General features: G+C 43.5%; 1 protein-coding gene across 2 annotated transcripts in view; it reads right to left on the bottom strand.

The window, feature by feature from the left end:
• Positions 1–18652, bottom strand: part of SPATA5 (spermatogenesis associated 5) — a 382760-nt gene that overhangs the window by 335289 nt on the left and 28819 nt on the right. For both annotated transcript variants that reach the window (XR_006390924.1, XM_044302228.1), the window contains exons 4-6: positions 13994–14055; positions 6617–7228; positions 2439–2568 (exon numbers count right to left, since the gene is read on the bottom strand). Coding sequence is in view for 1 of the 2 variants with exons in the window: in XM_044302228.1 (XP_044158163.1) it covers positions 2439–2568; positions 6617–7228; positions 13994–14055 (804 nt within the window). In the remaining variant the exon portion in view is untranslated. The remainder of the gene's footprint in view (positions 1–2438; positions 2569–6616; positions 7229–13993; positions 14056–18652) is intronic.

Genomic DNA, 18652 nt, shown 5'->3' with positions numbered 1-18652 from the left:
CTATCCTGTTAAAGAGGACCTGTTCCCTCTCCTGACATGTCTGTTTTAGTAATTACTTGCATTTCCCATGTAATGACGATTCTGGAGCATCTATTCTTAAGGCTCTATGTTGTGCCATTCCTGTATTATTACTACTAGAAGTTATGAATGAATTGCTAGCAGTCTGCAGTAAGGGTACAGAGGGGAGGAAACAAGTTGTAGGGTGTGTACCTGCGCAGACTCACTCTATCCAATCAGTGCTGCCATTGTCAGTCTGTGCAGGCACACCCTCCCCAACCTGTTACCTCCCCCCTGTACCCTTACTGCAGACTGCTAGCAATTCATTTATAGCTTGTAGTAGAAATAATAAAGGAATGGCACAACACAGACATAAGAATAGATGTTCCAGAATTGTTATTACAGGGGGAATGTATGCAGCTATTAAAACAGACATGTCATGAGAGGTGACAAGTCCTCTCACTTGGGAGGTAATTTATCAAAGATCAGTGCTTTACAATGGTTTTTGATATCCTCCTCGCTGCTGGAGAATACGCTTAAGTTATGACGAGCCAATGCCTCATAGTAAATTAAACATATCCTGTGACAGCACCTAGACCGAATTCTACTCCTGTAGCTGCAGTAGATTTAAGTAGTCACGTACGCCGGTAAACTGTGAATGTGTCGGCGACGATGGCCCCACCCACACTATGCCTCCTTTTCAGAAAAAGGCAATGGCGGAGTAGAAACACCACTTGCAACCTAAATTTAGGTGTAATGATGTCAAAAAGTCGTACACTTCAGCTTTGCGACTTTTTAACGCCAGTTTTTCGGGTCCACCTATCAAATATTTATGGTACATCCTGTGGATATGCTGCACGATGGGAATACCCCTTGTGAGACAGTGACAGGTCTCACGCAGCTTAGAGGAAAGGAAGGGGTGGATAGTGCGGTCCACACCCCTATTCCACCACAGGTGAGGCAAGCTGGAGATAATAAGGGCTGGCATAAAGCACCTCCCAGGGTGTCAGCAAGGGGGAAGTGTTGTCTTGGGACAGAGACTGTGACAGAGGTCTGGAGGCTCTGTGAGTGTGGTCTCAGCCCAGCAAGGCTGAGGGGCCACGAGGCTGGGTGGTAGCCTGGAGTTGGGAGACGTAGCGATGCCTGGGAGGGTCGCACGGCCATAGTCAGGCAGACTACTGAGCCCAAATCCCCCACAAGAAACAGTTAACTGGAGTTTGTCAGGATGGCCGAGTGGTCTAAGGCGCCAGACTCAAGTGGGACATTGGCTGACAAAGCCGCATGAGTTCACAAGGTGTGAACTCTGACCTAGGTGAGTCAGGAAACTTTGTGTTTAGTTAGAGCCTGGACGGGCGAGTGTTTATTATTTTGTCATTTTTTTGTTGCTGGCGTTGCACAATAAATGCAATGTTTGGACATTATATACGTGTCTGGTGAAGTAACCTGTGAGAATGACCTCCGGAGAAGAGCTAAACCCCCACACCCTCAATTGAAACCTATTATTAATAAGCTAGAAGAGTATCTAAAATTCCAAGGCTGCACCGCACACTTCTCGGATCACTGCTTATGCTAGCGAGATTGATTACTTTATTAACAATAAAACAGGAATTGCACTTTACGCAATTCCGTTATATTCTATATAAAAGTCTGGGCCAGAGGGGCCTCCAGTGACTGATCATTTATCACCTATTCTCTGGTTATTCTATTGTGAGAAGTTTTTTGTTTTTCTCCTTCTTGAGATAGAAGTAGGTCCGGGAGGTGGGCTCCGCAGCTATCAGACAAATATGCCATAAATGTTTCAGATTGGAATACCCCTTTAAGAGCCTACAGACCAGACTCTTCACATGGAAATCATGCTTAAAATATTTTAAGTCTATGAAATTTTCATTTTTAAAAGATTTTTCTCCTTATGTTGCAATAAGCACAGCCGTGTAGGACTTTCTTCTAATTTCCTGTTGGGCTGGATATCAAATTATTGAAGCCATTCCTGGGGGAGTAGGAAAGCCTGTGCAGAGGCGCGTTCTTGTTCCAATAGTCAGACTATCTGCTTACAGTTCGCTAACACAATGATATATGACTTTACCAAGCAGGGAATGAGCTGTTACTAAACAGGCACCGATCTGAAACATAACCAGAGGACTTCTGACAGGAGAGATGCACCTCTCACCTCTAGCCAAACGCAGGTTAACCCTCTCATGACTGGAAGGCACTCATTCTTCATGACATACCAGAAACGTATATGCTGACGATTCACCGATTTCACTGATTCACCCAAACACGCCTTTTTTCATGTTTTTTTCCAATCACAATAGGGATAATGAAGCTACAGTATTTTGTTTAAAGGGTTATTCCCGTCTTAAAAAAGCATGTGTGTTACTCTACTACATCTACCAAATATCCAATGTTCTAATTGAAAAGGCTTTATATAGGTCTCATCTTACTTGCTCATTATTTCCGGACCATTGATAACTGAAACATGAGCACCAACTTCATTAGCAATTGCCCGAGCTATCAGGGTTTTGCCAGTCCCGGGAGGCCCATACAGTAATACTCCACGCGGAGGAGGAATTCCTGCAAGGTTACAAAAAAGACAATAAAGAAATAAGCACTCCAACAACATGACAAGCGTACCGAGACTTCCACCTGCGTTGTGGCTCTGGCCTCTGGTAATATAACATTACAGATCATACATTATACAGGGTGGCTCAAGGAAAAGTAACCCACCTCCAATATCTCCAAATCAAACTGCCTAATAGAAAATCTGTCTGAGTTGTCCATAGCAACCAATCAGAGCTCAGCTTTCATTTTTTCAGAGCCCTGTAAAAACTGCAAGCTGAGCTCTGATTGGTTGCTATGGGCAACTCAGACAGATTTACTATTAGGCAGTTTGATTTGGAGATATTGGAGGCGGGTTACTTTTTCGTGAGCCACCCTGTAGTTTGTGATGTTATGTTATTCTGGTTTTCTATGTTATACCAAAAAAATAAAAAATAAAGTGCATTAACAAACGAAATAGCACTTATACCACCAGGCTTGGACTGGCCTACAGGGGAACAAGGGAATCTCCTGGGGGGCCCCTGAGGCAGCGTGGGCCCTTAGTTCTCCCATACCCTGAACAAGTGGCATATGGCAAAGCACACGGACTTCACTACATACAGGTATTCAGTGTACAGCATCTAAACTTGCCTATGTCTTCATATAAAAATAGGGTAGTATTCAACAAGCTATACACAGATCAGGTGGCTGAGATGACCTCTAGGTACAGAACAGTGTGTAGGCAGAGACTGCTCCATTCACACGTCCGCAATTCCGTTCCGCATTTTGCGGAACAGAATTGCGGACCTATTCATCTCTATGGGGCCGCACGATGTGCGGCCCAGATCCGGACTTCCGGGTCCGCAATTCCGATACCGAAAAAATAGAACATGTCCTATTCTTGTCCGCAATTGAGGACAAGAATAGGTATTTTCTATTAAGTGCTGGCCATGTGCGGTCCGCAAAATGCGGAACACACATTGCCGGTGTCTGTGTTTTGCGGATCCGTGGATCCACAAAACACACACGGACATGTGAATGGACCCTAAGGGCTCGTTCACATGAACGTTTTTTGCGTTCCGCATATGGGCCGTTTTTTGAGTTCCGTATACAGTCCGTATACAAAACCATTCATTTCAATGGTTCCGCAAAAAAAAAGAAACTGAATGTACTCCGTATGCATTCCGTATGCATTCCGTTTCCGTATTTCCGTTCAAAGATAGAACATGTCCTATTATTGCCCGCAAATCACATTCCGTGGCTCCATTCAAGTCAATGGGTCCGCAAATAAAACGGAACACATACTCTGCATGTCTTCCGTATCCGTTCAGTTTTTGCGGAACCATCTATTGAAAATGTTATGCCCAGACCAATTTTTTCTATTTAATTACTGTATACTGTATATGCCATACGGAAAAACGGAACGAAACCGGAAACACTACTGAAACAAAAAACGTTTGTGTGCATGAGGCCTAAGCAGCAGGCTACTACAGAAAATATGTGTTGGTGCAGTTTTAGAGATTTGCAGACAGGGGTCGGCACCCCAGTCTGACACTGCATACCCCAATATTCATGAAAATCGTCCCCTCAAAGCTTTTGCAGACACAAATGTGATTTCCAGCTTCTGTTAGGATGCAGCACTAAAAATAAAATGATTTAATAATGATCACTATTTAGAAAAAAAAAATCATTAACCCTTTCAGGACACGGCCTATTTTTGTTTTTCATTTTGTTTTTCTCTTTTCCCTCCTTCCAAGACACATGATCTTTCTCATTTTCTTTTCACCTAGCCATAATAAGAGCTTGATTTTTTGCAGGAAAAGTTGTATTTTTTAACAGCACTGTTTATTTTTTACCATAGCTTGTATTAGAAAACAAGGGCAGGAAAATGTTTTTAAATTTGTATAGTTTGGATTTTTTTTTGGGACGCAGTGATACCTGTTATGATTTTATTTATTTTTTTGAATTTGGTACCGGTCTATGGAAGTCTGACACAGTGTCTGAGAAGACGTGCCTCGGTCATGGCTTTTCAGGCAGTTAGCCATGACAGGCCTGGGAACTTTTACAAGGCCCCAAGCTGTCATGGAAAACAATCAGAGCCCCACAATTTTGATGCAGGGGCTCCAATCAAAAAACAGAGGGAGCCCTTTCCTCTGCTTAACTACTCAGACGGGCCACGGGCGCTATTGACCACAATATCTAAGCCACGGGCGCTATTGACCACAATATCTAAGCCACGGGCGTTACTGACCACAATATCTAAGGAGTTAAATGATCGGGATCAGCGTCATTGTAGCTCCAAGCCATTGCACCTGTCATTGCAGCTGTATACCGGTGCATATAAGGGTTAAACGGTGATGATTAATAAATGACGATTGTTACAAAAATAGCTTAAAACATCACACAGGATTTGGCCATTTTAAAACTGATACTACCCAGATTTACTAGTAAATCACATGCTTTTTAGCCACTTTACAATCACATTGGTTTTCCAGGATTAAGGGAGTTTTCCAGAAGTAAAATACTGATGGCCTATCCTCAGGATAAGTCATCAATATCCAATCAGTGGGGGATCAGGCTCCGGGCACCCCCACAATCAACTGTCCATTGGTCACATGGCCTATCTGCTGCACAGTCCCGTTGATGAGACTGGACCTGGGCTGCAACAGCAAGCACAACCACTATAGAATGTACGGGGCCGTACCTGGTAAGCTGTGAGGAGGCCGCAGCACACTCCAGAGTGTCGTGGCCGCTTCAAAACAGCTGATTGGCAGGGGTACCAGGATTCAGAACCCCACCGATCTGATATTGGTGACCCATCCTGAGGATACACCATCAATAATGAACTCTCGGAAAAACCCTCTAAAAAAACATGGTCGCTTTCGTCCAGAATCAACGCCACATCAGTCTATGGGTTGTGTGTGGTACTGCAGCTCATCTCCACAGCAATACCACACACATGCCAGGAGTCATCTTTAAAACATAGTTCATAACAGACATATAGATGGTTTCTTAAAGGTAATCTGAAGGCAGTATAAACTGGTGACAGATAACCTTAGCAAGACGCTTGGGTCACTTACGTGAACTGACCCAACCATTTTGCTGAAATCCCTATTGAACAGCTTCAGCGCTAGACCTGTGTAACCCCTTCACTACCAGCGCCGTACATGTACATACACACGGGCAGCGGGTGTCATTGCCGGCGGGTCTCCGTTGTTTCAAACAGCAGAGGCCTGCGGCTAATGACCACGACCAGCAATAATGAGATCACGGCATCTAAAGGGTGAAAAACCGGGCTTCTTATCGGCATTCTCTGCGGCCAATGAGGATGCCGGTAATTGATTTCAATGCGCTGGGTCTCTCTGAAGAGACCCAGGGCTTTGAAGCTGCAATTCTTATTTTGGCCAGCGGGCCACCATAAAAAATGATCTAAAAGATCCATGATTGTTTAAAATTAAATATTAAAAAAAAAAAAGATTTTGTAGGCTCAAATGTAAGCTTCAAAATCATAAAAAAATAAAAAAAATATATATACATTTTTAAAAAAAATATAAAAGTTTAAATCACCCCCTTTTCCGTAAAATAAAAAAAAAATACATAAATGACTTTTCATTGCTTCGCTTACCCAACATTTTTTTATAAAATGTAGTAAAACAAGTCACACACACTCCAAAATGGTATCCATAAAACCTACATATTGTTCTGCAAAAAATTAGCCCCCACACAGCTCATTAGATATAACTATAAAAAAGTTATGGGGGTCAGAATATGGTGATGTAAAAAAAGATTTTTTTCAAAGTTTAAATTTACTTTTACACTATTTAGACATAAAAACCTATACATATGTGGTATCATTGTAATTGTATTGACCCAGAGAATGAAGGGCAGTTTTGCTGCAGACGGAACGCCGTGGTAACAAAACCCGTAAAACGGGGGCGGAATTGAGGTTTTTTTTCCAATTCCAACCCATTTTTCCCACACTTCCCACTACATTGTATGCCATATTAAATGGAGGCATTAAAAATTACAACTTGTCCCACAAAAAGTAAGCCTTCATACATCTATGTGAACGGAAAAAACTTACCATAGGCCTTAAACAGTTCAGGCTGCTTCAGTGGCAGCTCTATTGTTTCCCTGATTTCTTCCAGTTGGCTCTGTAAACCACCAATCATATCATAAGTAATTTTGCTCTTTGAACCATCTTCCGTTTCTGAAAGTACTTTTGGACTTTTACATTTGACTCGAGTTAGAGGAGAAATATAATAAAACATATCTGTACTGCATCTAAGTCCAGCTTTCCTATGTGGAGACCCTCCAGCACTGTCATCACTGGTACCAGATAGGACACAGAGGGGACTCTGAGGAGTCTCTTGGCAAGGCTCTCCTATGCTCTGATCTTCCATTAGAGCCTCGGAATATGAAGAAGGAAGGGGAGACTTGCTTTCCCCAGCTTTGCTTGGTGTACTAGTAACAGCCATATCCTGCCGGTCCTCAATATCTAGTGAGCTGAGCTGTAATGACAAGTCCAAACTGCTAGAGTCCACATTGCTGTGGTCAACAGTGGATTCATGTGTGTTACTGTCACATGGTCCTTGCACACCACCATCAGGTCCTTTTATGCTGGCCACTTGCAAGCTGCAAGATCTTCCGTAGAAACTCAGGTTTAGGAGGTTTCCAGGTAAAACTATTTTTCCATCTAAAAATCAGCAAAAAAATTAGGCATTAATATATTGTTTTCCAGAAAGGAATTGCTTAAAGGAGTTTTGCACAGGATAGGGGATAAATGTCTGATCGCTGATGGTCCTACCTCTTGGACCCTGTTCCTCCTCATTGCACCAATGCATTGAGGGGGAGTTTGAATGGAACAGCGATTGAGCATGCATGGTGCCTCTCCATTCAAAATCTAAGGGGATGACGGAAACCATTGAGTACGAGGCCCTGCAGATTCCGCCAGCCTCGCTGACACTGCATGGACTGCCGTATTCAAACTCCTCCTCCTCCGTACAGTGAGTCCAAGCGGTAGGTCCCTCAGTGATCAGACATTTATCACCTATATAGATGATGTGTCTATCATTAACAAACCCCTGTAAAGAGATCACCTAAGTTTCCTTCTAGACAAAATCTGATGAGCAACTTCCTTTTCCCTATCTCTGCTGTCAGGACAGTGCAAATCCAGTTTTCAGCAGACAGCCAAGTCATGGTTGACAGTCTGGTTGCTAGGGACACGGCCCTAACAACCAGTCTATCTATTGAGCCTGTTTGGTGGAACATCTCTAGCTACCAGTCTGCTTCACATTACTCAGGTCTTGCCACTGAACTAAGGGCAGAGAATGAGTGAGTCTTGGCATCTATATCAACAACAGTATTAAAGGGGTTCTCCGGGCTTTTAATATTGATGACCTATCCTCAGGATAGGTCATCAATATCAGATCGGCGGGGGTCCGACACCCTGCATCCCCGCCGATCAGCTGTTTGAAGAGGCGCGTGCCGTGCCAGCGCTGCCTCCTCTTCACTGTTTACCTTCTCGCCGTCACCTCTGCAGCGGTGAGCAGGTGTAATTACACCCAAGCCATCCCATTCATTTCAATGGGACTGATCGCTCGTATACAAGTGTATGGGAACGATCCGTCCCATTGAAATGAATAAGACGGTTAGGTGTAATTACGCCTGCTCACCGCTGCAGAGGAGACGGCGAGAAGGTAAACAGTGAAGAGGAGGCAGCGCTGGCACGGCACGCGCCTCTTCAAACAGCTGATCGGCGGGGGTGCCGGGTGTCGGACCCCTGCCAATCTGATATTGATGACCTATTCTCCGGATAGGTCATCAATATTAAAAGCCCGGAGAACCCCTTTAATAATTATAGGAACAGAAGTCATGTTTGATTAAGGGTGAATGATATATAAAAATAAAAAACACAGTGTCACAGATGTTTCTATAGATCTGTAATAAAATATCATTCATATAATTCCACACTATAATAAAGGGAATCTGTCAGCTCGAAATGCATTTAGTGGAATCATCTTAGTCCTCTCGATTATGTGTGTGAGCTCAGGAGTCCTCTCAATGCATTTTACGGCTGGTTTGTCAGAGCACAGCGTCTGAATGCAAGTGAGTATGAAGAGCAAAATAAATAAATATGATAAATAAATAACTAAAATAAATAAATACAATAAATTTAAAAGAATGACGGTACATAATCAGACTCAGTGTCACTTACACTTTTCCCCAGTTACTTAAGTTTGGGGGCGGGGATGACAGATTCCCTATAAATATAGCCAAGGATCATCTCAATATTTAATTTACTACCAAAAGTATCAGACGATGGTTACAATCTAGCGATCGGGGGGAGGGCAGGCAATGTCTAATGCTTCACTGCATAGGATGTCCTACTTTCAGTTAAAGAGGTCATACACCTTGCTTTCCAACAGTAGCATACTATACGATCACAACTGCAGAGGCACGGTGAACAGGTCTTCGCCCACGCCATGGTCTGTTTGCCTTGCACACTTGTAATTAAGGAAGGCCGGAGATTGGAAAATCACTTATTTTTACGATCCCCAAATCTGCACACCTCATTAAACGTTAATGGTAGATCACACAGCAATGGAGCAGCTCACATATATCACAATTATATCTTTACATGTATCCTGTAGTTGAGTGGACCAAAAAAAATGTCACAGATCACTCTATTTGGGACAACTCAGTGTCAGACTGATTGTTCCATACTCACACCTATACATTTCAGACCCTGGGTGCTGTACCAGAGAGAACCCAGCACTGTGGTTTCTTTAAGGAGAAAACCACTTTCTGACATGTTAAACCTGAACGTGTCAGGTGATTTCTTCTGCCCTATCTGAGCAGGATATATCGGTAATATGGAAGCAGAAATCACCTGACAGGTTCACTTTAAAATGACTATAATGGAGGTTCTCAGTGGCATTGAAGGTTCCACTAACAGCTCAAAGAGATTTGGGGAGCTTTGATTAACGTAGTGACTTTAAAGGGGTGTTCCGGTTATATTAAGTTATCCGCAGACAGCCAAGTCATGGTTGACGGTCTGGTTGCTAGGGACACGGCCCTAACAACCAGTCTTTCTATTGAGCCTGTTTGGTGGAACATCTCTAGCTACCAGTCTGCTTCACATTACTCAGGTCTTGCCACAGATGTTTTGTATAGATCTGTAATAAAATATAATTCCACACTATAATAAAGGGAATCTGTCAGCTCAAAATGCATTTAGAGGACTCACATGCCCCGCTGTGCCCCCCTGCTGCTTTCCCGCCCAGTATGTTAATACCGAGCATCAGTACAGGGAGGAGGAGACGCCAGGGTTTCTCCTTAGGCGTCTCCTTCTCCCTGGCCGTGCCACGATCTAATCACAGCGGAGAGTGTCACAGCCAGGGAGGAAAAAAAAGCTCACCTTCTCCCTGGCTGTGATGCTTTCCAATGTGATTGTATCGCAGCACAGCTAGGGAGAAGGAGACGCCCTTTGAGAAACCCTGGCGTCTCCTCCTCCCTGTACCGATGCTCAGTATTAACATACTGGGCAGGAAAACCGCAGGTGGGCACAGTGGGGCGTACGACCGATATTTGAAAAAAAAACAAACAGGCAGGGTAGCAGCATCAGCAGGGGGGTACCCGGCAAGGAAAGGTATTTAATTAAACAAAAAAAAAAATCCTCGAAAGGTCCAATGTTATCAGATTTGTAAGGGTACTTTCACGCTAACGTTACAGGATTCCTGCAGGAAGTTCCGTTGCCGAAACTGCCTGCCGGATCCGGAAATCCGTGTGCAAACAGATGCGGATCAGTCTGACAAATGCATTGAAATACCGGATCCGTCTCTCCGGTGTCATCCAGAAAAACAGATCCGGTATTTATTTTTTTCACATTTTTATAGGTTTGCACATGGCCAGACCAGGAAACCGGATCTGTTTTGATCCGGCATTAATACATTTCAATAGAAATTAATGCTGGATCCATCATTCCGGCAAGTGTTCTGGAATTTTGGCCGGAGAAAAAGTGACTGAACTGAAGACATCCTGATGCATAATGCATTAGGACAAAACTGAAGCAATTTTTTTCCGGTATAGAGCACCTATGATGGAAGTAAATACCATAAAACTTTAACGCTAGTGTGAAAGTACCCTAAGGCCCCTTTCACACGGGCGAGTATTCCGCGTGGATGCGATGCGTGAGTTGAACGCATTGCACCCGCACTGAATACCGACCCATTCATTTCTATGGGGCTATTCACATGAGCGGTGATTTTCACGCATCACTTATGCGTTGCGTGAAAATCGCAGCATGCTCTATTTTGTGCGTTTTTCACGTAACGCAGGCCCCATAGAAATGAATGGGGCTGCGTGAAAATCGCAAGCATCCGCAAGCAAGTGCGGATGCGGTGCGATTTTCACGCACGGTTGCTAGGAGACGATCGGGATGGAGACCCGATCATTATTATTTTCCCTTATAACATGGTTATAAGGGAACCATGTAATTAAAAAAAAGGGGGCACATCGAAAAATAAAAAAAGGGAAGAGTGCCGGCTCACGGTATATAATACGCAATATAACAAAGAGAAAGAAAAAGAATACCGAAACAGGAGCCGCACATCTAAAATATTACAAATTTATTCAAGGACACAGACACAACACAGAATGAGTTAAAATCGTTGTATACAACACATCAAGGCCATGTGAACCATGTATCGGCACATGCCCATCTGACTCACCACAAACTCATAGACAGACCCCCACATCCATAAGCATATAACATTGTAAAGTGCATGTAATCCATCAACAATAAATAGGGCTTAAATACTTATCATAAAAATGGCATGATGGGGGGGGCGTGCGTGGTGGTCAGAAGAAAAGCCCAACGCGTATCGCCAGACTTGGCAATCCTGAGGAAGCCAGCAAGTCTGGCGATACGCGTTGGGCTTTTCTTCTGACCACCACGCACGCCCCCCCATCATGCCATTTTTATGATAAGTATTTAAGCCCTATTTATTGTTGATGGATTACATGCACTTTACAATGTTATATGCTTATGGATGTGGGGGTCTGTCTATGAGTTTGTGGTGAGTCAGATGGGCATGTGCCAATACATGGTTCACATGGCCTTGATGTGTTGTATACAACAATTTTAACTCATTCTGTGTTGTGTCTGTGTCCTTGAATAAATTTGTAATATTTTAGATGTGCGGCTCCTGTTTCGGTATTCTTTTTCTTTCTCTTTGTTATATGGTTATAAGGGAAAATAATAGCATTCTGAATATAAAATGCATAGTAAAATGGCGCTGGAGGGGTTAATTTTTTTTAAACTCACCTTAGTCCACTTGATCGCGCTGCCCGGCATCCCGTCTGTCTCCTTTGCTGAACAGGACCTGTGGTGAGGTCACTCCAGTCATCACATGTTCCATCACATGATCTTTTACCATGGTGATGGATCATGTGATGACCGGAGTGACGTCACCACAGGTCCTGTTCCTGAAATGAATGCTCACCACAGGTCCTGTTCAGCAAAGGAGAGAGAAGAGATGCCGGGCTACGCGATCAAGTGGACTAAGGTGAGTAAAAAAAAATTATATTTATTTTTTTAACCCTTCCAGCGCTATTTTACTATGCATTCTGTATTCAGAATGTTATTATTTTCCCTTATAACCATGTTATAAGGGAAAATAATACAATCTACAAAACACCGATCCCAGACCCGAACTTCTGTGAAGAAGTTCGGGTTTGGGAACCAAACATGCGCGATTTTTCTCACACAAGTGCAAAACGCATTACAATGTTTTGCACTCGCGCGGAAAAATCGCGGGTGTTCCCGCAACGCACCCGCACATTTTCCCGCAACGCCCGAGAAAGAGGCCTAAGAATTGAGCTATGAGTATTAAGAAGCTGTCAGGAGTCTAGAGAAAAGGGCTACAAATCAAGCTGTCAGAGCAACTTCCTGATGGATTCAGAAAGCAATAGCAATAGATGCAGTGAAACTGAAAGCTGCAGAGGGAAAAACTGTTAATATTTTCTATTAAAGATCAACAGAAAAAATGATTTCTAGCCAAAAATGAGCAAAATACAATAATAAAAAAAATGCCCTTAAAGGTGTCCACAGCTTTTAAATTGGCTTCCTACTTAGTGTCCTGCTGTAGTGCTTGCTCACCCGATCCTCCAGTCAAACTCCTCCTTGCAGCCGTAGTGGAGTGAGAAGGACCAGGGAGCTCAGGACTCCTGCTCTGGTGATCAGCGGGGACTCAGTAGTGGGACGCCCAGCACTCAGACATTTCTCACCAAATTTGTGGGTAGGTATAATCTTCTACAGAAAACATCCACAATGGGGAAATTTATCAAAGCCTTGCACCATGACTCTGGTGTTACAAAGCCAATACTGCTCTTCTACGCTTCTCTCGACACTTTTTAAAAGAGCTATGAAAAAAGGGTGAGGTCCAGTGGAAAGGGCAGGGACTATCTGTCTATGATTTATGACAGCGATTGGCGTCAGCTATAGAACAAATCCACTCCAGCTCATAGGTGGCTAAGATTTCATTTTGCAAAGCACAGATAGGCAATCAAGAGCCAAATCTATTGTGAGACAAGTGACTCTTGATGAATTTAGCAGCGCACTTCAGATTAAAGGGGTTGTTTACATTTGCGGATCTTTTATTGCAGACCCCACAGGGTGACCGGGTAGTAATCATACTTACCTGATCCCAGCCGACAGCTCTGCAGGTCCGAGGTCTCCCTGCATTAAGGTCAGAATTGACTGCCCACAGTGGCAATGTGTCAGCCATGCATCACACGAGACATTAAAGGGAACCTGTCACCGGGATTTTGGGTATAGAGCTGAGGACATGGGTTGCTAGATGGCCACAAGCAGATCCGCAATACCAAATCCCCATAGCTCTGTGTGCTTTTATTGTGTATAAAAACTGATTTGATACATATGAAAATTAACATAAAAGAGTCATATCTTACTTGTGTGACCAGAGAAGAGTCATATTTTCAAGCTCTGACTCATCTCAGGGTAATTTGCATATGTATCAAATCGTTTTTTTTTACACAATAAAAGCACACAGAGCTATGGGGACTGGGTATTGCGGATGTGCTAGCGGCCATCTAGCAACCCATGTTCTCAGCTCTATACCCAAAATCCCGGTAACATAATTAATGGGTGACACTCCACTGCAGCAGCCAGTCATTGGCTGCAACAGTCACGTAAACCGGCATCAAACCAGATGCGGACAAGGATAGACCAGGGACCTGCAGAGCCAGTGGGACAGTGATGGAGCCAGAACCCTGAGGCGGGGATCAGGTAAGTATCATTAGTACAGCAGTTCCGACTATGCTCTGAGGTCTGCAGAAAAGGTGAACAACCCCTTTAAGACCACAAATTCCCTCTGATTGTCTTACATTGCTTACACTACAAGAAATGAACTTGCATAAAAATACAAAGAGCTCTTACCCATGACCCTCAGCAGAAAAGAAGACAGCTCTTCAACCTTGACAGCACTGGCATCCTTCTCCCTGTGATGATGAATGAGAACAAGTCGGCATGGTGAATAAAGGCTTCTCACATGTAATGCCGGCTGGCACAGGGGGCTTCCAGATGTAACTACTTAAGGTTTATCAATCTTTGCAGTAATAAGCTTAACCCAATTTTGGATGGTGTATGTACTTGTCCAGAAGCCCTCTCAACAGGGGACCTGTGTTTCACGTAGAACAAATAATATCCAATAAAGGAATTCATTCAGACAAGACCAATCCTCGCCTGGTCATCTGGAGCCAGGTAAACATACTGCACTAAGAGCTATGTATGAGGGTATTACTGTATATTAATGCTTGCTGAATGATCCCCTCTCTTCACAGAACCATTTGGGTGAAAATATAGGAGACTAATATTTTTACTTTTGTGGATTAATGGCTTTGTAGATGCCAATGGATATTAAAATGAGGTTGAATGGCTATACGCTTAGAATGTATGGTAAGTAAGGGGTTGCACGCTTTATACATGAAGCCACCTACTCGCAGAATAAAAAGTCACTGTGTAATATAAACCTCGCTCTCCATTGTGCAGCACTTTCCAGTCTGTAAACCATGGAAGTGTGTGTTTGAGATTGGGAAATGAGATAGTGAGGGGGCAAGGACCGATGTCAATGATCTTGTACGTAGATGTGAAATATTGCCGCTATATAAGACACAAGTAATAAAAATCTAGTACAACCTAAAAGAGAATTTATACACATAAACGAGTGCCTACACACAGTCATGACTGCCGGGGTGGAAATATACATTGCTGGCTGCATTAGTGTCATGCCCAGCTCTGACTATGGAGGTCGGCCAGAATAGCAGCACGTCTTTAGTGTTTGTTTTGGAGTCGTGCTGGATCCGCCTCCCATCAGGTGCACTGGGTGGGGTCATTAGTTTAAATGGCTCTCAATTCCAGTGCTCTGAGCGGGTTATAGAAATCTGTCTGGCCTAGCAAGCAAGCAAGCAAGCAAGCAAGCAAGGAAGGAAGGAAGGAAGGAAGGAAGGTTTTCTGTCCCAGCTCTGATAAGTGTGGTTTCTGTTCTTGTTGTTTGCTGTTTTAGTTGTGTTAGTATCTTCTCTCCCATCCAGGTTCTGTGCGAGCAGGCTGCTCCTATTTCCCCTTTTCACCATCTCAGGGAAGTTAGGGTGTATTAGCCCAGGCACGAGGACACAGCATTCCTACCACCAAGGTCTGCCTGTGGGCTGAGCAGTGCAGGAAGAGAGGTCAGGGATTAGCTAGGAGGTGACCCTTCCCCTGCTTCTCACTCAGAGCCTGGTTGTTGGTTTTTCTGTGTGTCTGAGTGCTTGTCTGCCGTGACAATTAGGCTGCTTTCACACGTGCGTTGTTAATTCCGGAATTGAGATCCGGCAGAGGGATCTCAATACCGGAATTAAACGGATCCGTACAGATTTTGCACATCAGGATGCATCCGTTCCATTAGGATGCGGTTGTGTGAAATCAAAACGGAAAAAACGGATCCGTGACTAACTACATTGAAAGTCAATGGATGACAAATCAGTTTTTTTTTAGGCTCCTAAAAAAAACACATCCGTCACTGTTGACTTACATTGTTTTCGCTGCCGGATGCGTTTTGTTCCGCCTTTATGACCGGACAAAAAAAACGCGGCTTGCAGTGGTTTTGTGTCCGCTCACAAAATGGAATGCTGCCGGAATGGAAGACATCCTGATGCATCCTGAATGGATCTCTTTGCCCAGAATGCATGAGGACTAAACAGAAACCTTTTTTTTTCCGGTATTGAGATCCACTGCCGGAAAACAACAATAAAAGTGTGAAAGCAGCCTTAGGAGGCCGTCCAGTAATTTAAACCGATACCCGCCACCGATTCAACAAAGCCACTCCAGTCCCTGCCAGTCTCCATTTCCTTGTAAGCACTTAGCGGCTCTTCTTTTTAATTCTATGGCGATTTTATCTAACCAACCTTACTAAACTTGTTACGCTGTCGGCCGCTCCACTCTCTATTTGTCTTTCTGTCCTGTGTGTATGTGGGAACAGGAGCTTAGTTCAGTGTATGGGGTTCCACTCTTTCTCTCATTGCGCTGCGTGCTGCTGTCCAGCTTCTGACTATCTAGCTGATAAGCTCCTCTATAAATACCTGTTTGTATCTCTCACTCTTAAATCCGAATGCACACGGCCGTGTTCCGCGGCCGAGAGCGGTCTGTGGTAACACGGCCTGGATTCCTGTTCAGAGCAGCAGCGCACGGCGTCATTGGTTGCTATGACGCCGTGCACTTCCTGCTGCCGCCGCCGCAGTACAGTAATACACTGATTTAGATCATACCAGTGTATTACTGTAGTGTGACAGCAGCAGGAAGCGCACGGCGTCATAGCAACCAATGACGCCGTGCGCTGCTGCTCTGAACAGGAATCCAGGCCGCGTTACCACGGACCGCTCTCGGCCGCGGAACACGGCCGTGTGCATTCGGCCTTAGGGCTTATACACAACCATTGTTGTTTTGCGATCCGCAAATTACGGACCCGGAAAACACAGATACCGGCGGTGTGTGTTCAGCATGGTCATCCACAGGTTCCCTTCCCCATAACAGTGTCATCCACAAATCCCCCTCCCCATAACAGTGCCATCCACAGATCCCCCTCCCCATAACAGTGCCATCCACAGATCCCCCTCCCCATAACAGTGTCATCCACAGATCCCCCCATAACAGTGTCATCCACAGATCCCCCCATAACAGTGTCATCCGCAGATTCCCCCCATAACAGTGCCATCCACAGATCCCCCCCCCACCCCATAACAGTGCTGTAACGAGCCCCTGCTCGCTCTATTCTGCTCTCACGCCACTCCCTGATGTGACCACAATATCTGCTGGTTCCGCCGTTGATGATCCGGCCTCAAACGACCGCTCGTGTCGTTTAATTCTCACAGAACTAACACCAGTCGGGCTGTATGTGAGTTCAAACTGACAAAATTCTTTATTAAATGCATCACATATATTTATATTGACAGTTGGAACACCTCTTTCAATTGGTAAATTGTATGCAAATGAGGTAAGCAGAGATTAGTTCAAGAGCTTGGCTAGGAGGCAGATGGGTGTGGCCATTGTCACAGAGAGATTCAAACCTTGACAAGTGCAATCCACAGATCCCCCATAACAGTGCCATCCACAGATCCTCCATAACAGTGCCATCCAACATTTGTTTTAATATGGCCTTTGAACATAATTTTTCAAGTAAAATCATATAAACCCCTCTTTTTTTTCATTTTGGTGTTTTTTCCCGATTAATCAATGAAATAATCGACAACTAATCGATTATTCAAATAATCGTTAGCTGCAGCCCTACTCTATTATTATGTTTTTTGTGAGGCAAGGTAACCAAAAAAAATGGCTGTTTTGGCAACGTTTAAATTTTTTCTTTTTTTACAAGATTCATCTGACAGGGTAGATCATGTGCTATTTTTATAGAGCAGGTTGTTACAGATGCAATGATATCAAATATGTCTACTTTCTATGATGTTTGTTTCAGTTTTACATAATAAAGCATTTTTGAAAAAAAAATTATGTTTTTGTCTCCTTTTCTAAACGCAATTTTTTTTTTACTTTTCTGCCGATCGTCTTGTGCAGGGGCTCGTTTTTTGCAGAAAGAGTTAAGGTTTTTATTGGTACCATTTTTATTGATATTTTAGTGTCTCCATAGTCTGAGAGCCATAGCTTTTTATTTTTTGACCGATTGTCGCGTTTTTTGCGGGATGAGGTGACGGTTTGATTGGTACTATTTTGGGGGGATATAAGCCTTTTTGATCGCTTGGTGTTGCACCTTTTGTGATGTAAGGTGACAAAAATAGCTTTTTTGGCACTTTTTTTTTTTTTTACAGTGTTTATCTGAGGGGTTAGGTCATGTGATATTTTTATAGAACAGGTTGGTACGGACGCAGCGATACCTAATATATATATATATATACTTTTTTTTCACTTTAACATAATAATAGTATAATTGAAATAAAAAAATGATGTTTTAGTGTCTCCATGTTTTGAGAGCTATAGTTTTTTTTATTTTTGGAGCGATTTTCTTATGTAGGGTCTCATTTTTTTGCAGGATGAGGTGACGGTTTTATTGGTACCATTTTGTTCGACAGATGCCTATTTAATATCCTCGTGTTGCACTTTTTGTGATGTAAGGTGACAAAAATAGCTTCTTTTTTTTTTACACAGTCTTTATTTTTATTTTTTTATGGCGTTTATCGGATGGGGTGGATCATGTGGTATATTTATAGAGCCGGACGTTACAGACACGGTGATACCTAATATGTCTATTTTTGTATCCTTCATTTTTTCTAGAAAAAGGCAATTTATTTATTTTTTTACTTTTATTATTCTCTATATTTTTTTTATCAAGTCTCACTAGGATCTTGAAGATCCAGTGGGGCTGATGGCTGTACTATACTTTGCAATGCTCTTGCATAGCAAAGTATAGTACTATCAGGTAGATGGCAACACAGGGCACCTTTGCAAAAGGAGTCCGGTTGCAATGGCAACCATCGGCTGCTGCCGTCGCAGCGCGGTAGCCCCGATGGTTGAGAGAGGGAGCCCCCCCTCTATTAACCCCATGGATGCCAC

This window comes from Bufo gargarizans, chromosome 1 (genome assembly GCF_014858855.1).
Source record: "Bufo gargarizans isolate SCDJY-AF-19 chromosome 1, ASM1485885v1, whole genome shotgun sequence".
NCBI lineage: Eukaryota > Metazoa > Chordata > Amphibia > Anura > Bufonidae > Bufo > Bufo gargarizans.
Note: the sequence above shows the minus strand (reverse complement) of the source record. Positions and strands in the feature narration are given on the sequence as shown.